Source organism: Gastrolobium bilobum, unplaced genomic scaffold, assembly GCF_033153095.1.
Source record: "Gastrolobium bilobum isolate Gb01-03AN ecotype WA unplaced genomic scaffold, APGP_CSIRO_Gbil_v1 utg10291, whole genome shotgun sequence".
Classification (NCBI taxonomy): Eukaryota; Viridiplantae; Streptophyta; class Magnoliopsida; order Fabales; family Fabaceae; genus Gastrolobium; species Gastrolobium bilobum.
Window position 1 is genome coordinate 68,985 of NW_026895626.1, and position 21,903 is coordinate 90,887.

At 35.7% G+C, this 21,903-nt stretch overlaps 1 protein-coding gene across 1 annotated transcript in view; it reads right to left on the minus strand.

Moving 5' to 3' along the window:
- Positions 1–20,997, minus strand: part of LOC133285134 (DNA mismatch repair protein MSH1, mitochondrial) — a 50,471-nt gene extending 29,474 nt beyond the window's left edge. Inside the window, exons 1-14 of the mRNA XM_061482311.1 lie at positions 20,870–20,997; positions 20,294–20,435; positions 19,853–19,950; positions 19,559–19,634; positions 19,279–19,398; positions 18,692–18,739; positions 18,383–18,447; positions 17,136–17,221; positions 13,524–13,688; positions 12,104–12,213; positions 11,896–12,001; positions 11,739–11,814; positions 1,514–1,572; positions 1,295–1,362 (exon numbers count right to left, since the gene is read on the minus strand). Coding sequence (XP_061338295.1) covers positions 1,295–1,362; positions 1,514–1,572; positions 11,739–11,814; positions 11,896–12,001; positions 12,104–12,213; positions 13,524–13,688; positions 17,136–17,221; positions 18,383–18,447; positions 18,692–18,739; positions 19,279–19,398; positions 19,559–19,634; positions 19,853–19,950; positions 20,294–20,435; positions 20,870–20,997 — 1,347 coding nt within the window. The remainder of the gene's footprint in view (positions 1–1,294; positions 1,363–1,513; positions 1,573–11,738; positions 11,815–11,895; positions 12,002–12,103; positions 12,214–13,523; positions 13,689–17,135; positions 17,222–18,382; positions 18,448–18,691; positions 18,740–19,278; positions 19,399–19,558; positions 19,635–19,852; positions 19,951–20,293; positions 20,436–20,869) is intronic.
- Between the last annotated feature and the right edge of the window lie 906 nt (positions 20,998–21,903).

Below are 21,903 nucleotides of genomic sequence, written 5' to 3' on the forward strand. Positions count from 1 at the left end.
CAATTAGACGGTTAGGTTAGTTAGAAAGGTTGTAGAAGGAACCAGGAAGAAGAGATTTTGCTAGAGTGACCATCGGCGGAAATATCCTAATAAGCAAGTATACACAGCAAGAAATAAAACTTTCTCCAAGTTCATCAAGAACAACGTTAGAAAGCTTCAACCACATGAAAACTTAGGAGACTCGACCATTAGGACAAAGTATGACTGGGCCAATCTATAGCTACGACAAAATTCTAACGGAGCTAGGATTCATCTGAGACAAGGACTGGCGTGGTCAGGCAGCAACTGGGACAATCCAATGGGATTGAGTGCAACTTCCAATTTTCTCCCCCACAATGCCATGAGCGCATTGGAAAAGAGATAAAAAAACGAAACTATGGGCCAAATGTAATGAGAGAAAAGACTGGGCATGTTGGACCGTAGAAGCGGACAATCGGGCTAACACAAGAAGGCTAGGTTGTTCATGGGTCAAACCAGAACACAAAAACCGAGGTAAAACATGCAATGAACAGTGCAAAATCAAAGAAATCACGGCAAAAGGAATCTGAAGTGGACGAACGAACGGCACTGGACAAATTCACGGAAAAAGGAGGAAGGCGAGTTTGGATGCATAATAGAAACTACGCGTATGAGGGAATGTCAAAAGGCTTATGGACTGGGTTTTCGATGGATAGGCTCGTCTCGTCTGCGCGATCCAGATCTGCAAGTCACTAGAGAATGACAGTAGCCAATTGATCAAATGAATGAATAAATAGCATAAGACGGTCAGGACAGTTGTCATTGGCTGGAACAATTTCCAGAGGGACGTCACAGCAAGAGAGATCGAAAATTAACGAGAAAAATGACATGAGAAGGTTGACGAAAAAGTAATTAACATAGAGTTCCAAATTTTAGGGAACTCTGCAGCGGAAAAGTGAAGGAACAAGTCACAGAGGATGGTATCGCTTTGATACCATATTAAATATCTGGACCGGGAAGCATATGATGAAATTCATGTATTTTAATAGCACAGGGAAAGCTCTATCATATAAACTAGTTATAACATAAGAATAATTTGTTGGTGTGGAACTTCTTATCATCCTATTTTTAGCACTTCTAACAATTACAATGATTCAATATCAGATATATATCCTAAATTGATAACTAACTAATTCTACAATATATACATGATATCCTACTATAAATACACAAGATACTCTAAAAAATATAAATGTTATTTAAGAGGAAATAGGATAACACATATCAAGTTTCATTGAAGCTCATTCACAATTTACAGAAGTAACTTGATAACAACCTTTGCTGAAGAAACACACGTAAATTCAGGAATCGAGCATGTTGCAGTACTCATAAGTTTGCATGTTGCTACCAAACAAAAAAGAGAAGAAAATGAGTCCAAATTTAAGCATAGAATATCATGATGACAATGATGATATTATTAATGTACCGTACATACGACAAAAAACACAACAGTTAATTTAAGAGACAAATTAAGATTATTAATACTAGAAATCACCTTGAATTTTAGATGCAATCTTATAGGAAGGAGGATTCAAAAGAAGATCCCTTATATACCTGAGAACCACAAAAAACAGACAATGTCATAAATGTGAGAAAATCATGATCCATTGTGATCTGTTGTGAATATTGTGATTCTATCAACTATATTATGAAATATTTTATAACAAATTTCATTCCTACAATTGCACATAATAAGTACTGTTAGAGATATTAATATAAAACCATTACCGTAATATCACTTACAAGCTTAAATTGTAAGGTGAAGGCCACATTAATGGTTTTACATATTTTATTTCTCTAACATGCCCTCTCACACTGCACAGGCATACCTATCCGTGCTATGAAACTCTACTTTATTTAATTATTTAATAATAGAATGGAGGCGGTGAGAATCGAACTCTTGATTACTTGGTCACATAAGTTCTGATACCATATAAATCATGATAACAAAAACTAAAAGAAAGAAAAAATCATGAACTCAAAGCAACTCTCTCTACATCAAAAAAGTAGCGGCAAAAACAACGAAAAAATAAATCCAGCGACAGTGAATCTCTTCAACGTGGCACCATTTTTTTGCCAGTGTTGATGCTTCAGATGGCAGAGTGAAGATCAACATGGGAGCGTTGCTCTGGCAACTCAGAGGCAGCTAGAGGAGGAGATGGAGGAGAGTTGACGATGGCTGGTGAAGGAGAAAGACCAATCTCCACCGAAGCAAAGGGACATCGGTGGCTTAGTGGAAGGAGAAACCGCCAATGACAAAGACAATGAAGACTTAGGCGAAGTGGCCACTTACAACCTTGTCACAGACAAAGCTGGCAACAATACCGGAGATTGAGCTAAGGTGGAGCTCACCGACAACGCAACCACTAGCATCAACACAACGATGCAGCTAGCCATTGTAGAAAGAGAAAGTGGGAAAATAGAAAGATTCTAGAGATTGTTAGAAGCAAAGAGAGAAAATTTAACAATTGAGAATGTGACAGTGTGAAAGAATACTAAGTGCTCAGCTTTACTCCGAGTCAAGCCAAATTACTGAACAACATTGCTAATCTTCCAAACCAAGCACGTGGAGACTGTTCGGGACAATATAGAGACTTGCGGAAACGACAAACTAAATCGGACTCAACCTGAGCAACAATCCTACGAGATTGCTTCATATAGACTTCTTCCACAAGATCTCCATATAGTTTGTCGCCATTTAGAATGCGATAAAGCCTCACCTGTAGTCTTAGGAATAAACACAAGAAAAAAAGAGAGACAAGCAAAATGCGACGGAGACAGGCGATGATAACTCAAAATAACATAGTGAGGTGAAGGATTATGAGAAATATGAATGTGTTACAGAAATATAATATATAAAACCATTAATGTGGTTTTCACCTAAATTCTTAAGCAGGTAAATAAGACCACATCAATGGTTTTATATTAATATCTCTAACAAGTATAAAAGAGCCAGAGCCTAGCTATTTCAGAAAAATGTCAATAAATCTTTTTGGGGGAAGTTATTATCACAACAACACATGTCATGAAACACTTGCCCATATGGTCGTCAGATTCAAGAGTGCAATGGACATGGTTTCCTTTCTATACCTTGACATACACATTACAAACAATCTTGTCCCTCAAATCACAGTCACATTTGGGGAAAACTATATCCAGGGGCCCTAAAATGTGTCTTTATATACCTACAAGTCTCTTTATGTCTAATAGCCATCTTCTTGAGAGTTCATCTAAAAAGAAACAATTCCAAACCAATGTGTGCACCGATACCAAACATGTACATGAAAAATCCCCAATTGTAATAGATTCTGCTCTTGAGAGTATAAGGTTTGGTACAAGCAAAGCATTAACAAGGAGGAAGATTTCCTCTCCCGAACTTGTAAAAGAGACCAATTTAAAACCTTCAAATGAGATAATAATGTCTAACCATGTCAAGTGAAATTGAAAGTTATAGGATAGCAAAGACCATAATCTACCAACAGTCACTAGAAAAGGAACCAGGGAATGCACAAAATGGCCCGTATATCCTCTAGCACATTTCATATCATTTACGAATTTCTCAGCATCCTATATGGTTTTTCTTATAAGCCTAAACACTAATACCAACCCTACCACCGCATCCAAGGAGTTGTCAAATGAAAAACGAAAACAGGTTATGAATGTGGAGATGGAAGCATCTGAAAAGAACAAATCAAAGGAGTTGGTATAGTTACTGACATGAAAGAAAGTATAGAGCATAATGATCAATTGAAAGATATAAGACGAGATTAGCAGCCAAAGGATATACCCAAAATGCTAGCTGTTAGCATTAAAATTACTTAACCTTGCGAGGTGTTCTCCAAATGGAAATGGGCTGTTAACTTCTAAATTTGTAGGTTAAATGGGCCTAAAGTGAAGAAAATGAGCCCAAAATAGCAATTGGGCTAATAAATGATAATGCAGCAAATTTCACTCACAAAACCGTATTAATTTTGTCATTCAGGTGTGTCACATGATCGATGTTAATAGGGAAGTTGAGTTGGAGGCTTGAAGACTATTGGATGAGCACAGGCATGGATGGACAGCAATGAATGTTTGGAGCTGTGTTTGTTTTTAGTTAAGTAGGGGAGTTTCTTTCTGAATGAGAGACTTAAGTCAGTTTAGTTTTACAGTTGCCAGGAATTAAGAGTTCTAGTTTCTCCTTCGAGTTCTCTAGCTTTAGTTTTTAACTATATGAAGACGCAAGCACAAGAAAGAGTCACCATTGAAGGGATTCAAGAAGACCCATTCGAGCACATCGTGTGAAGTCACTGTTCTGTTGTTAATCCCTCAGTTTTAAACAATTCCAACCTTGAAGAACAACTGGTCTGTACCTTTTGCAATCATTTCTTTCGAAGAAGTGCAGTGAATGTCTCTTTTAAATTTCAGTACCTTTAGTTTTGTTTTTCATAATATGGCTAGCTAAATTTCTTCTTTTCTAGAATTTGAGATGATTGGATAAACCCATTTTTAATTGAACATTGTGAAGCTCTTTTATCTCATTTGATTAGCAAATCTCTTAGTTTCAAGAAATCTTGGGAAAGATTCTTGAACATTTTTGCATGAGCTGTGATGGGGAAATTGTTGAGATATATAAAACCATTAATATAGTCTCACCCAATAGCTTAAGCATTTGGGTTGAATTGGTTCTTTACATGGTATCAGAGCCTCGGTGTACCGAGTTCGATCATCACTGCCCCCCACTTTCTTTCTAGTGGAATTTCTTTCTTCGCACAGGTAGGTGGGCCTGTGCATTGTCCACCCTTCAAGCCCAGTGGGCTCTCGTGTGAGGGGGCATATTGAGATATATAAAACCATTAATATAGCCTCACCCAATAGCTTAAGCTTTTGGGTTGAATTGGTTCTTTACAGAAATCAAGTGAATGCATTCTTACTAATTGAACCCTTGAGGTTAGGGATAACCAGAGGAGGAATTTGATATTTTTGTATAAAGAATCAAAAGGCCTTAGGGAAAGGATATTTTTGGGGATTAAAACTGGAATTGGAAAATTCCAACATAAAATTGCTTTAGTAGTTCAAATTCTGTGATGAAAGTGCCTTAGCAGTGATAAAACGCAGGGATGCAAATTTCTTTGGAAAAATCCATGATTCAAGAATTTCAGTACCTTATAATTGCTGCATTGTTATATAGATATCTCTGTTACTTTTGTTAAATAGAAGTCTGATTAAAACTTAGATTAATTTGTTCCTTAGTTTAAAAGTGAGTTTACTTTCCATTCAAGAATTTAATAGAAAAATAAAAAGAACCAAAAATCAACCGTTCTCTGTGGACGATCTTTGAATTCCACATACTACTTCAGTGTTTGTTAGCACAAATACAACACTTTTAAATACAAAATTTCCATCTAACACTAGCCAAGAGACCTTTGCAGCAGTTGCAAAGAAAAATACGAATAGAATTATGTTAGCATTCTTATACGGAGATTCCACCAGAATATGGAAAGGACTTGCATGCTAATATGGTGTATAAATTAAACAAGGCTTTCATGGCGTCAAATAGTCACCACGAGCAAAATTTACAAGATTCACAAGAGTTATGCATACTATAGGATATAAGCAAAGCCAAGGAGATCACCAATTGCTCGTTAAATATTCTCCTTCAGTGAGTTACCACACTTTTGGTGTATGGTGATGGCTTAATTTACACTAGAAATGATGTTTTAAGGAAAAATAGATCTTTAGTCCATTTCTAGCTAGGGAATTTGAGATCAAAGCACTAGGGATATTGAAGTTCACTTGACCACATAATATTCTCTATAAATCATTGTAATTATAGTAAAATATTTTGTTACCACAGTTTAGTCTTTATATTAGGAAATTAATTATTGAGTTAGTTCCGTAGAAAATCAGAATTCAAATTCAAATATTTTTCCGTTTTTATTTCCTATTAATTAGGAATAATTAAGATTAATTAGGATTGATTGTTTTTTATTTCCTATTAATTAGGATTAATTGTAATTAATTAGGATTAATTGTAATTAATTAGAATTAATTGTGATTAGGTTTAGTGAGTCATAGCTGAGTCATTCTTATGATTGTGATTAGATTTGGTGAGTCATAGCTGAGTCATGCTTAGCTATTTTTTCTTGTATAAATACTCCTCATTCCTCATGTAATTATTCAATATCGATATACTGAAAACCTTTTTCAATATGGTATCAGAGCAGGTTGGTCCTGAGAAAACTCAGCCACCACAACCACCGTCAAACCGACGGCACAACGCCGGAAAACTCAACCTCCAACCATTATTAAGGTTATTTTCCCTTCCTACAAAGTCCCAAGAGCAAAGTAAGGCTACCAATCACTGTAGAAGGCAGAATCCCAGCTTTCCACCGCTGTCAACCACCGTCAGCAGTCGTCGGAAAAGTTTTCCGACGACATTTCCAACCAAGATCCGCACCATTCGAAACAGAAGGAGCCGATCTACAAGTTTCAAGAAGGACCATCGGATTCTACTGAGCCACGCGCCCCCACGCGCTAGAGAAAGGACGGAGCGTCCGCCCTACGCGTTACCACACGCAGCCATGTTGATTGAAAGTAAATTTCCATCCAGCAATGTTGCTCAACAAGGTATAGCGTTCCATGTTGATAATAGTAGTCGATGGATTCTTGATTCAGGGGCTTCAGATCATATGACAGGTAATGCAACCTTATTTTGTTCTTATATCCCTTACTATCAACAATTACGAATAAGAACAGCAGATGGCAGCTTCTCTACTATTGCTGGAAAAGGATCCATTAAACTTTCTGAACACATTACTTTGAACTCAGTGCTTCATGTTCCCTCTCTTACTTGTAACCTTATCTCTATCAGCAAACTTACGTCTGAGTTACATTGTGTTGCCAAGTTTTCTGTCAATGCTTGTGTTTTCCAGGAACAGGACTCGGGGCTGATGATTGGCAGTGCTAAAGAGGAAGAAGGACTTTATTATTTAGAAAAAGATTCTTATGAAGGAAAAAAATTTGTGAACCACTCGGTATGTTTGTCTGATGATCTTAATGATGTTTTGTTGTGGCATCGTCGGTTAGGACACCCAAATTTCATTTATCTTCAGAAGTTGCTCCCAAGCTTATTTATCAATAACAATCCCAGTTCTTTTTCTTGTGATATTTGTCAGCTTGCAAAACATTCTCGTGTTTCTTATCCTCCTAGAGTCCATCATGATTCTTCTCCATTTACCTTGATTCATAGTGATATATGGGGTCCAGCCCGTGAAAAAAATATCTCTGGTGCTCTCGTTGGTTTATAACTTTCATAGATGATCACTCTAGGGTATGTTGGGTATACCTTCTAAAGGATAAGTCTGACGCTGCATCCATTTTTAAAAACTTTCATGCTATGGTTCAAACTCAGTTCCAGACCTCTATCCAAATTCTTCGAACTGACAATGGTACTGAATATTTTAATTCTATTCTTGGAAACTATCTCAGCCAGCATGGTATTCTTCATCAAAGTTCTTGTCCTAACACCCCTCAACAAAATGGGGTGGCTGAAAGAAAAAATAGACATCTCCTTGAAGTTGCTCGAGCTCTTATGTTTACCATGCATGTCCCTAAATATTTGTGGGGGGAAGTTGTCTTGACTGCAGCATACCTCATCAATCGGATGCCTTCTCGTGTCCTAAATTTTCAATCTCCTTTATCTTGTCTTACCCACACCTTTCCTTCTTTCCGGGCTCATTCTTCCCTTCCTCCCAAGTTGTTTGGTTGTGTGGCTTTTGTACATGTTCCTCCCCATCAAAGGTCCAAGCTCGATCCTAAGTCCATTAAATGTGTCTTCATAGGATATCCTCCTAACCAAAAGGGCTACAAGTGTTACTCATCTTCACTTCGTAAGGTCTTTGTTTCTGTGGATGTCACATTTGATAAGAGACAATCTTTTTTTCCTTCGACTTCTCTTCAGGGGGAGTCTATTGGGGTTGATGAAGATAAGTCTTGGAAACCAAATGATTCTGTTGTTTTGCCTTTGCCATTGGAGACAGGGGGAGTCATTATGCAAAAGACAGGGGGAGTTAATGTGTCAGATAATGGAGAACCTCCCGGGAAATGGGGAAAGTTTTACAGCAGGCGAGAATCACCTCAGGAGCCTCTAGACTGCCAGGATTCTGACTCGAGTTTTAGTTCCAGCAACACTGATACAGCCAACCTAGATGTGCCTATTGCTCTCCGAAAAGGTACTAGATCTTGTACTGCTCATCCTATTTCTCATCATATCACATATGAAAAGTTGTCCCCAGGTTTTCGTGCCTTCAACACTATGTTAGACAGTACAAAAATACCAAAAAATATCCAAGAAGCACTTGATGATCCAAAATGGAGGAATGCAGTCTTTGAAGAAATGGATGCACTCAACAAAAATGGAACTTGGGGGTCTGTAGCATTACCCAGAGGAAAGAAAACAGTAGGTTGCAAGTGGGTGTTCACAATAAAGTTTAATGCAGATAACAACATCAACAAGTATAAGGTCAAACTGGTTGCTAAGGGATTCACTCAAACTCATGGGATAGACTATCAAGAGACATTTGCCCCTGTTGCCAAGCTTAACACTATCCGAGTTCTTTTATCACTTGCTGCAAATCTTGGTTGGCCCTTGCAACAATTAGATGTAAAGAATGCTTTCTTGAATGGTGATCTACATGAAGAAGTTTATATGGATCCACCACCTGGTTTTGAAAAAGGAGACGATTCAGTATGCAAGTTGAAAAAGTCTCTCTATGGTCTTAAACAATCTCTTAGAGAGTGGTTTGAGAAGTTTACTCAAGCTGTTAAGGGAAGAGGATTCCTCCAAGCTCAGACTGATCACACTTTATTTTTAAAACACTCTAATGGTGGTAAAATTGCTATTCTCATTGTTTATGTTGATGACATAATTGTCGCAGGTAATGATTGTGAGGAGATAAGCTCTTTGAAGAAATGTTTAGCTAATCAATTTGAACTGAAGGATCTTGGATCTCTCAAATATTTCCTAGGCATGGAAGTTGCTCGAAGTAAGGCAGGAATTTCTTTAACTCAGAAGAAATATATTCTAGACCTGTTACAAGAAACAGGAATGCTTGGGTGCAAGCCAGCAGAGACTCTAGTTGAACCCAATATTAAATTGGGAATCGTAGATGGGAAAGAAGTTGACAAAGAGCAGTATCAGAGATTGGTGGGGAAGTTGATCTACTTATCTCACACTCGACCTGATATTGCATTTGCAGTTAGCATGGTTAGTCAATTCATGCATTCTCCTAAGGAAAAACACCTGAGTGCAGTTTATAGAATTCTGAAGTACCTTAAAAACACCCCTGGTCGAGGATTGTTCTTTAAAAGATGACACAAGAGGATGATTGAAATATATACAGATGCAGATTAGGCTGGCTCTGCATTGGACCGAAGATCCACTTCAGGATATTGCACCTATATTTGGGGAAATCTTGTGACCTGGAGAAGTAAGAAACAAACAGTTGTTGCCCGGAGCAGTGCAGAAGCAGAATTTCGGGCTCTAGCCCATGGTATTTGTGAAGGAATTTGGTTAAGAAGACTCCTTGAGGAATTGAAGATCTCTTTTTCCCTACCTGTCAGAGTGTATTGTGATAATAAGGCTGCTGTCAGTATTGCTCAAAATCCAGTTCACCATAACAGAACAAAACATGTGGAGGTTGATCGCCACTTTATCAAAGAAAAAATAGATGATGGAAGTGTATGTATGGTGTATATTCCTACCAAAGAGCAGATTGCAGATATTCTCACTAAGGGCCTACACCGGCCAGCCTTTGAAGACTTGATTGGCAAGTTGGGAATGATCAACATTTACCTCCCAACTTAAGGGGGAGTGTAGAAGATCAGAATTCAAATTCAAGTATTTTTCCGTTTTTATTTCCTATTAATTAGGAATAATTAAGATTGATTAGGATTGATTGTTTTTTATTTCCTATTAATTAGGATTAATTGTAATTAATTAGAATTAATTGTGATTAGGTTTAGTGAGTCATAGCTGAGTCATTCTTATGATTGTGATTAGATTTGGTGAGTCATGCTTCGCTATTTTTTCTTGTATAAATACTCCTCATTCCTCATGTAATTATTCAATATCGATATACTGAAAACCTTTTTCAATAAGTTCTATATAATAGAATAAACCCCATGCAAAGTATTATTTAGAATTAATATTCAATGTTTTCTCATTTAAGTTGGTTTGAGAGGTCCAATGGAGAACCTACTCTCTTGAAAAACACTAGTTTGCCATAATTGCAGCATGTTTGACATTTCATTTTGTGCCTTCATCACACCGAATACCTCCTCACCCACTCTAATTGACACAGCCACAACTGTCTGCCGCCAGCCACCATCCTCTTTTTAACTAGCAATCTCACCAAAAGAATAATCATCCGCTGGCCAACCTACCATCTCCAACAACCCCTCCACACGCTCTTGCGCCAATATGTGTGAGTCAACATGCCTCTTATAGAGGCGCATCCCAACTCTATATGCGTACCATTGGTGCCATTGAACTTGTCTCAGTTTCCTCTACTTAGATACACCCTCGCCTTATACATCATCTTGCACACTCTTTTCACTAAACAGCAAGCCCTCAAAACTTCCTCTTGTTTGCTACAGTGTCCTAGACACTATCTTGTTATCCATACCCACAACATACAGAGATTACCCATCACTCTATCACTACCCAAAACCACACTACTCCTCAGTCCATCATGTCTAATACCATAGACGAGGTCCCAAGGGTGGCAAATGTAGTACCAGCCCTTAGTAAGGAAAACCAGAGATGCCTTCAATCACTTATTGACTCCCTTAGTAAACCATATGACTCTTGTACTTTATACATGATTGTTAAGGACTTTTACTGTCGATCATATTGTGGTTCAGCATAACAGAACTAAATATATCGAAATAAACATGCATTTCATAAAGGAAAAACTAGATAGTGGATGGATAAGTATGGTTTATGTTCCCAAAGGTTCAGCTAGCAGATGTGTTAACTAAAGGACCTCCTACATAGTGGTTTTGGAACGTTACTAGCAAAATGGGAATGATAGATATCCATTCACCAGCTTACGGGGTAGTGTTAAAATAAGTCCCACATCAGTCCAGCACACTTCACAACATAATATTCTTTGTAAATCATTTTAATTATTGTAAATATTTTGTTACCATAGTTTAATCATTATATTAAAAAAAATAATTATTTAGTTAGGCATATATATTAGAATGAACCCCAAGTACAATATCTGTTCAAAAATAATATTCAGTATTTCTCCATTCAAGTCCATAGTATCAGTATGTACTAGAATTATCATGATAATAGAAAATACATTCTGCAATTTCTGAGTATAAATTTGCCATGGGATCCAGAGTTTATCACTACAAGACTATACTTCAAGCTCTTTTTAATTATATGAAAATGCAAGAAAGGGTGAAATGCAAAATGCAGCCAGATGAAGTCTTTATACAAAAAGAAAAAAATTCTGGCAGTCATTTATACTCAGGGAAGCATTTATAATGAAAAAGTAGAGAGCAAGGTTGTAACTAGATTGGGCATGATGATATACAATGAAAAGGATAAAGATAGAATCAACAAACCAGTAAATATGGAAATTTCAAATGGTGAGTTGGTCAAAAACTAGCATGGAATAATTTCCAAAGATACCACATAACAAAAAATATAATAATCCCTTACTCACAATACAGGTAATCCATTGCAATGTGATGGAAGTAAGACCTTCAACAAAGAAGGTATTCCCTCAGTTGGAATGGCACCTAAAAATGCAGGACAGGCAGATTTAGGAGAAAGAAAAAACCAGTGAGCATAAATTTTTCATCAATGCTTAATATGCTGACCAATTTGAGTAGAAGTTCCAAGAGTTAAAGGTCGAGCCCTATTTCCTGAAGACACGGTTGTGTTCCGAAATATAACCTCATGATCAAGACCATAAAGCTCTTTTACCTATGTTCCAAAGTAAGGCACACATTTAAAAATCTCAATTATTCATCACACAATACATTCAAAATAAACATACAAAAGACATTTACTTATTTAGAATCATACCTTGACCAAAAGATCGGAGACAGGGTTGCCATCATACCATTCAAAATGTCTGGAACTACATTCTCCCCACAAGAGGCCCCCCTCACCAAATTCTCCCCAGTGGCATGTGCCTGAAAAAACACTACCCAAATACATAACTAGAATGCAGAAAACTACAAATGTACCATGCATATTTTGTGAGGAGAAATTCCCTCTTAACATTCCGCAGGAAATCAACCAATCAGAGGGAGAATTACAATTCAGGATATCCTGATCAACAAATTTCCAATTCATAATGAATTAACTAAAGTAATGGTTAATAAAGTCAAGATATTAACCATCTTTTCAGTTAATGATCCTAGACAGGAATATACACACATACATGCAGTGACCACGCACACTGTTAGAAAGCAACACTACTAGTATGTGTTAAAGATATAAAATCATTTTTGGGACTTCACTTGGAAATTTATATTTTTGGGAGTTAATCTTTAACATGTTATCAAGGCCTTTATGACCAAGTGATCAGGATTCCAATATTTACTGCCACCATTCTTCATTATTAAATTATATTTCTACACAAGTCCCAATGGCCCTATGCATCATCCATACTTTATGCCCAACGGGCTCTAGAGTGTTGTTAAGTGTTTAGCACATAAACCATTTTGGGCCCCTACCAGATCTTCAGTCAAGACTCTTGCTATCTTGCAATTAGGACTTCAGCAAAGCAGTTTTATTCACTCAGTCTTCTCTTACCATTCTCATGATGGTTGCATTTACCTAAGGGTATATGCAGATGATATTGTTGTTAGAGGGAGTGATGAATCAAAATCAAAGATTGCAAATCCTTTCTTCAAACACAATTCCACACAAAGCATCTTGGTGCAGTAAGGTATTTCTTGGGTATTGAGGTGGCATGAAGCAAGAAGGGTACCTTTCTTATACATTAGTATAAATACATGTACAGGGAGCCTAAAAGAAATCAAGTAAGAGGATTTCCCTCTCTCCCTCTCTCTTCAAAAACAATTCCACATATCTTGGTACAATATAGTATTTGTTGGGTATTGAGGTAGCATGTAGTAAGAAGGATATTTCTATCTCTCATATGATATTCTTTTCCACACACACCATTTTTTCTCTTATAGAATAATTAATTAAACACCGCACTGAAATGACTATGGTCATATAATTTAATATTTTTCAGTATTTTATATATACAAAAAAAAAATACTACAGAAAACAGAAAAAATACAACTAAGTAGAGGATAGGATCCTCGAAAACAGAAAAATCTAGGTACAGCTAGGAACATAAAAATCTAATTATATGTACTTTGCCATGTCCTTCATATCAAGTCACCTCTGGGTACTAAAATTTGGCCTAAAATTAAAAATGAAAAATTAAAAATAAAAATATAGAAAAAAAGAATGAGAAAGTGCAGACCAGAAGAATTCTGCCTCAACGACGTATGCAGAAACAAGTGATGGTATTGACAAGTACGAAGCTTTGCCACTACTGCTTCTTCTGTCAAACAATCTTCTGAAGAATATGTCTTCATGGTCTCTAGGACTAAACTAATGCAATAGCCCCTCGCAGAATGAGATACTCCTACAAAAAAAAAAAAAAAATCATCCAAATTGAACCTTCCAATGTTGTCAAAAGATGTAGTTTTAGTTAAGAATTGCAAATTGTGAAAACTGTGTTCTTCATGTAATTCTCCCAATATGAGATTACAATATATGATGAGAGCATAAGGATAAAAAATGAAACAACATAAGTACAATAAATTTGAGAAAAAAAATCATATCTATCCTTGTTGATACCTACAAATTCTAATTACAATAATTACAAGGATTTGCCACCCTCCCTCTCAATTTGGAAGGTAAATGTTGATCATCCTCAACTTGCCTATTAAGTCTTCAAAATCCGGTAGTGTAGGCTCTTGTTTGCAGTTTGCTCTTGATGGGACCTCATCCAACTTTCACTGTTCAGATTTCAATATGGCATCAGAACTTACAGGTGTGAGTGTGTGACTGCAATGTAGCCTACCTGTCTTCTACACCCCAACTTGCCATAACCAGAACCCATTGACACCCAAATTGGACAGTGGCCACATTTCTAAGTTGTCTTTCCAGATACGTTTTGTGGAGCCCATATTATATTATTTGGTTATTTTTCAATTTTAAAGGTATCATTTGTAACAAGTTAAAGTTTAGTAAGTTTTAGCTTGAGGGGGAGTGCTAGAATATATGAAAATTAACTTTCAATATCTTGATTGTATCTTAGAATAGTTAATAGTATCTTATATGACCTACTAAGAATAGTTTCCTTCTTCATATTTCATAATTTAATTCCCATTTAATTAGGATTTAGTCTAATTTACTTTTATTGAAATATAAAAAAAAATGTTTTTTCTGAATTGATTCAAATGATTTACACTGATAGGGAGATTTATACAAAAAAGAATGAGAAAAAATAGATAAGGATGACTCAGCAATGAGCCATTGGTCCTATCCACTAATTAATAGAAAATAAAAACGAAAATATTTTAGTCCTAATTTCCTACAACTTTAAATAGGGATTAGTGGTTCGTAGTTTGTATCACATCATAATAACACATCAAATCAATACCAATTTCATATTGTTCAGTCTTCATTCTCTTTTTTTCTCCCTTCCCTACCTAAATCCCTATAATTTCAACACCTACAGTGCCAAGTAGGGTAGGATGTGGCAGAAAGCATAGGAACTTCATAAACTAGAGTAGTAGGTACAGTATTAGATGTTACACTATTAGAAGATTGAACTAAGAGAGGAAACATAGTTTCTCCAAGCAGGGAGAGATTATGAAATTTGTATAGACCATCAGCTCCAAGAGAGCCCCCATGAGTACTTGATGGGAAACCTGAAATTTGACAAACAATTATTGGAGTGAAATTCAAAATACAAGAGTTATCCCTTGCAAACTAACTAACACTGACCAGGTTTTCGGTAATGGAAGGGATGAAGAGATTATTGAGGACCAATGTGGTGTGTGGTTACTGGTTACAGTGAGGAATTTATTTGGAAGTGCCAACTAAAGTTATTGACACACCTTGACCATTAACCATCAAGACTTGGTCTGAGCCCAAGAGTACAGAGCTTCATAAAGATTTTCTTGATTTACAGTGACATCATGAGCAGCTACAGAATCAAGAATTCAGGATGCCAAGCCTGATTGGATTGTGAAAATACTTCATGTATTGACTTAATTGATCAACAGTAGGTTAAAATATATACAGGTAACCTATGAGAAAAAGAGAAACTAAATAATTACAAAATCGATCCTAATTAAAAGAAAGAGGAAATTAATCCTAATTGATTCCCCATAAATTAGGGAGATGATGATATCCTCAATATACAGAAATATTTACAAGTAATTAATTAGGATTTTCTACAGAAGTAGTGAGTAGGTGCAGCTAACAAAGCATGTGGTAGCTGCAGCAGGGGTACAAAACCAGAGCTGAGCTGATGGTATGTGCTGATGACTGAGCTGAGGATCAAAGTATGGTTTACGTGAAAAGCATAGAGTGACCAGACTGTCTGAACGGTGACGGAATTGGAGGATACAACTGAGGTTGTTGATATTGTGATGGTGATGAAAATGGCTAAGGAAGTGTAGTCTGTTATCCAATTGGTTGAAGATGAAAGTCATAACCATGAGCTTGTGTATACCGCAAAGCACTTGACAATGGATTGTTGTAAGGATAGTAAAGCTGAGGAGTGAAATTTTGATCAAATCGAGGATAACGAATGACCAGATTTCTGGCACATTTGGCAAGCAATGGAGTTGTGATAGCCAGAACAACCACCTCTCCCTCTGAATCTGCAAAACCAACCTCTTCCTCCTCTTAGAAATCCCCAAGGGCAAAAGGATGGATTGGACAATACAGCAAGTAGGGGTAAGAGTCAAAATCAAAAGCTAGAAGCCGTTGAATCTGACTCAACAATGTAGAGTGCATAGTTGGCTGAGTGGGAGCCAGAGATGAAGACTGAAAGTTAGAGGACAATGGTGATTAAAGAACTAGAATAAAACGAGAGACAGTAAAAGAAAATGTAGAAAGAGATAGGAGAAATATAATCTCTGAAATACTGTATCTGGATTCTTAATTGAACCTTCTAATGTTCAGGTACATATATTTATGTGCGTGAAGTTAGCAACTAACCTAACTACTTAATTATGCCAGCTGGCAGCTGGTTCGTTATCAAACTAGTAAACTGTCTAACAGACTAAAAGAACTTAGGCTAGAAGTAACACACTGTTATTCTGATACACTCTAACAGGATAAAATACCTTCTATAAACAGAAAGACAGATCAGGAAACAAAATAAATAAATGGACTAAAGAGCTCTGATCCCTTTGCATATCCAAACAAGAAATCTTTCCAAATTGCGACATTGCCCCGTAACGGTCGTCTTGTCCCACTTAACATTCATTTATGATTTATCTCACCAACCCCAGACTACAATCCAGTCATCTTTTTACAACCCGGTATTAACAATGGATCAATGTGAAAAAAGGGGAGCACTGCTCATTTAACGTAGAAACAGAAGAAAATGTAAAGACAAGACAAATATGAGAGAACAAAAAGAATGAAATGTCAGAAAAGCAGTGAGCTATCTCTGCCCCAAGGCCTACGCCACCACTAAATTCTTTCCTGGTTACTTTTCCCTCCCCCTAACTTCTTCCCCCACTAGATTCACTCCTTCTCCCATGATTTCAGCATCCATCCCTCCAATTCACAGCTGCAAGTGTCCATTCCACTAGAATTCTCTCTTCCCTCCAAAGCAGATTCCTTCACCAACTCCTTTGCATTTCCATCCCTGACCCTCATCCCTTTCTTCTTTCTTTGATATACCCACATTAGGAGGCCCATCAAAACGCTACAAAAGCAAGCAGGAACTAAAGCTATGCAATTGCTTAAAAAGAAGAGAAGAGACCAAGTATAATATAGATTACTGTTAGAATATTAAAATTCTAATTAGTAGTCTAAATAGGTTTAAAAAAAAATTCCATACCTACTACAGGCATTGGGTCTGGAAAGTTAAGATCATGATCAACCTCAGCAAGTCCATATACATACGGATTTCCAGGATGAGCATGCCTGAAAGTTTGAACATTAAGTCAGCAACATCACATACTTTGAAAATCCAAAATTGGTTTATCAGAGATAAAAATTATGTGGGATAGAACTATTTCATTTCTCTGAGCTCTGCAATCAACAAATCTCCTTGTATATACATACATACATACATATATATATATATATAATATTATATAAATATATATATATATATATAATATTATATAAATATATATATATAATATTATATAAATATATATATATGCAAAAACATGCCAACAGGAATTGGTTCAGCTAGTAAGGATCAAATCACAACAAGACCAAAACAGAAGTCTCTAATCCTTTAAGATTTGGAAAAAGTGAAATTTCAAGAAAAAGGACAATTTTCAATAGTTGAAAAAACTGACAAACAGGAGCATCGTACAAGATAGATTAAAACAGGAAGGGAGGCCCAGAAAAGAGGAATCCCCCATCCACACATCGCATCACTTTGATTTGCTTTTCAAAAAATAACAACTTGAGTTCATTCATGAAAACTGATCAGCTTTATTATAAAAGCACCTAGGAATCCAAACTTCAGTTATAGATATTGGTAAATGTGGTATCAAAATTAAAACATGAGTTATTTAGCTGTTTCTTTAAGGTATTTTTGTTTCATTATCTTTTGATAAAGCCAAACGATGTTTCTATGTGCGTAGTGTATCTACATAATTGTAGAAAGCCAAGTAGAGCAATTGGGATAAATAAAGATGATTCCCACAAGGTGTAGAGTTAAGAAATACAAACCCATATTTCCATTGACAAATTCGTATTAATTTGGCAAATAGATACATATTTTATTACTGGAATATATCTTAAAGAAATTGACAACAAAAACCAAATACAGCAACCATCTTGCTTATATTAGGTTTTGAGTTGGATTTAGGTTTGTTAAGGAGGTCTTAACCTCTATCCATATACCATTTTCTCCTTTCTATCTGTTAAGATTTCATCTCCTATCCAAAAAGAAAAGGCACATAGAAACATATCCACAAATCACCAACTTTCTACCAAAAAATAAAACAAACATTGTAAAAAAAAAGAAGAGGTTTCTTTTCCTCACTTGTAACCAAAGCAAGCTCTGTCGATTGACCCAACATAAAGAGAGAGAGGGCACTAGCTTATAGAGAATGTTGTACTTACCCTGATATAAAGCGACGTTTCCTGGTTCGAGCCTGAGTTGGGCCCTTAACCTCCTCCACAATGCACTGTTAAGACCAAAAGTTACACGCACATGTATGCATAAACAGGTAAGCTGGCATACATCATAACAATAATTTACTAACAGCATATATTATACCCATAAACAGGAACTAATCATTTTGAGTTTCATTTTGAAGGATAATACAGACTCACAGACAACAGGCGATAAGATAAATTCAGTCATGGGATTATGAAATTTAAAATAAGTAAGAGAAAAAAATATGTAGAACATTTAATTGCTGCACTCACCACTGAATAACCATTATGTGTTAGATCATCCAAAGTCTGTCGAAGATTCTGTGATCAAAGAAAAGACCAAGCACATCCTTAAATATATAATCAACAACCAAATTGAACCATTGTTGTATCAAAATAGGTACATATTTATTGTTTTTGATGCAAATAAAATTAAAAACATAATTCTTGAGCACAACTGAAGTGACATTTATTTTAGGGGAAAAATAAGTTCACTACATAAAATAATTAGAAAAGAGAGACTCTCTCCCTCCCCCCTCCCCCCTCCCCTTGATGTCCTTCTCTCACTTACATTAGCAAACATGAACACTCAAAATATTCATTAAACTTTCAGAAACCATTTACAAAAGCTCAACCTAGAAAAGCAATCCAAACACAAGCATAATTCATAGAATGGAATTTGTATATGTTTATTGTTGCACAAACACTTGGTATAAAAATATACTAGACAAAAGTTGGACCACTTTTTTCTTCTGGTATGCTTCACTAACATTTATAAATATAAGATTAAACATAACCAATCACGGCATCAATATAAAATTTTGTCAACAGAAGATAAAAATAAGCAGCAATGTCAATACCACAACAGGGCAACCAGCTCTGGGAATGCTATCTGATCGCAGACCACCAAAGGGATTTAAACCGGCATATTCAACAAGAATACACGCATCTATTCCAATAGCTTCATAGAAATCCCCAACCTGCGCATAAATATATATATATATTAAAAAAGGAATACGAATTTACTCCATGAAGGGTAGAAATAATTTACTCCATGAAAGGTAGAAATGGGGAGTTAACTTCAGTGTGCCTTATTGAGAATTGGCAACAGTGTTTCCTTCTAACTAAAATATAACATACTCTGCAGAGCAAAACTTGACGAGGAAATTTGGACTTGAACTGCAACATTTCCCAGTTGAGTGTTCCTTCCTTCAGACTACACAGTGAAAATTGAATGTTCCATCAACTTTCTGACAATTATACCATCCCTTAAAATAGACAATAAGGGAGTTCAAAATATTTGTGATCTTCCATGAAACAATAGCCAGTGTAAATGGATAAGAATGAAAACCAACAATCAATGATTTCGATTTTCTGTTACAAAAATTAAAAGGAAAAGCAGAAAATAATAACCTCAATTTCATAAGTGCTCACCTTCCATTTTTCAAGTTAGAATCCAAGCCAAGCAAATTAGAATATTCAAGCCTTTTCAGCAACTGGACAGTTGAAGGCTTTCTGCACATCTGCATCCTCTGCCATAATTGGAAAGGAAATAAGAAAGAAAATGCAAGGTTTTCTCAAAAGATTCCATTGTTTATAATCAAAACAATAAAATTCAACAATAACAAAGTATAAATTTAACAAGGGAAAACCCCAGTGCACAAGACTCCCCCCAACTTGAGAGGGTAGGGATGAGAGTCAATTGTACACGGCCTTACTCTTGCATTTTTTCTAAAAGGTTGTTTCCCTCACTTGAACCTGTACATCTTCAAGTCACAAAGAGCAACCTTACCGCCGCTCCAAGGCTCGCCCTCCAAGTATAAATTTAACAAGATGCCGAAAAAGAAAAAAAAAAAAAAAACTAAAGCGACCTACCTCCTTCCACCACCATATGTGAGAAAGATCCTTATCATCTAAAACATTATTTGGTCCTTTGAGCTTCTTGGTCACTTTACCACTCCTCCTTACAACCTTCCTATCTTTAGAACACGGTACATTCTCAACATGTCCATTCACTCTGTTCACAATTTACATGCCATACCACAACAGAATAGAAAGTTACATCATTAGTATTTCGGCAAGTCCAGAAAATATTACATAAAAAAAAAAAATTAGAGCATTTTATTTTTTGCAAATTTAGAATGATAACGTGACAACGTGTTTAACTTGTCATCTAACACAACAATAACAAAACATATGTATACAAGCATACCATTCACATTCTACCAATTTCAAGACATTCATTCAATAGAAAAGTTTGAATTCGCTTATTTTAGAAAAACTTTTAAGAAATTAATTATTTCAAAAAAAAAAAAATAATCGATAGCTAAACAAATCATAGCTACAAATAGATAACAATATAATAAAATACTATATTCATGTGATGATATTTTATGATTTGATATAAAAAAAGTGGAGAGAGAGAGAGAGAGAGAGAGAGAGAGAGATTACTGAGTGAGGAAGCGAGAGGGAACGAATGAAATGAATGTAGAAGGTGGAAGAGAGCGAAGGAAGGGTGAAAGGGAACGCCACCGTGGAAATGAAACGGCGACGTTTCTAGCGGCTACCCAGTAATACATTGTGAAATAGTTGTAGAGGATTCGTTTGGGTTTGTTAAAGTGAAGAGTGTGTGGTTGCAGAGTTCATATATAAAACCCCAGACACAGTGCAAAATGTTTTCCCGCCACACACAACAAGGGGATTTTGACAAGAACAATGACACCTTAAACGATATAGTACAAACGTGTCTCAGTGACTCGGTGTCTGTTCTTCTCCTTGTCTTCCATCTATGTTCTGAAAGGACATTGATTTCTTTTATTATTATTCAAAATAATATATATTATATTAAAGTATTAATCCAACAAAATAGATTGCTAGTATTTATTGGGATGAGGGATATAGATTATAAATAATAATAATAACTTAACATCTTTGCTAAGCATATATGCTTTGTATTTATGTAAGTGAATTCTTTTATTGTAACCATAGTTATTTATTGAAAATATCTGAATTTTTATTATTTCCAAATAAATTTTAACTATTAATAAATTTGTATTTTATATAGAGAAAATAAGAACATGACAATCAATCTCAGAATTGTAAGAGAAATTTTAATTATTACTCGAAAAAATAGTGTTTAGTATCAAAATTCATGTAGCCAACATTTTCGATTGAGATATATAACAATTATTACAGGGAATGAAAATAGCTCATGTGATATCAAAATAACATCGGGATATTTATCACTCCCCTCCTAAATTATCGTGGTATTTGGAGCGTTTAGTAGAGAGAAAAAAATTATCCGAAAATCTCGATTTTAAAAAATATGATGCAAATATTCAGTTTATGATAATATCCGAAAATTAAAAATTTAGAAAAAATCAGTTTTTCGGAAATTCTACAAAATACTTTATACCAAACGTCCCCTAATATTTTTTTCAAGATACTAGCTTAAAAAAACTCCTCATAAGAGCTTTTAGTTTTTA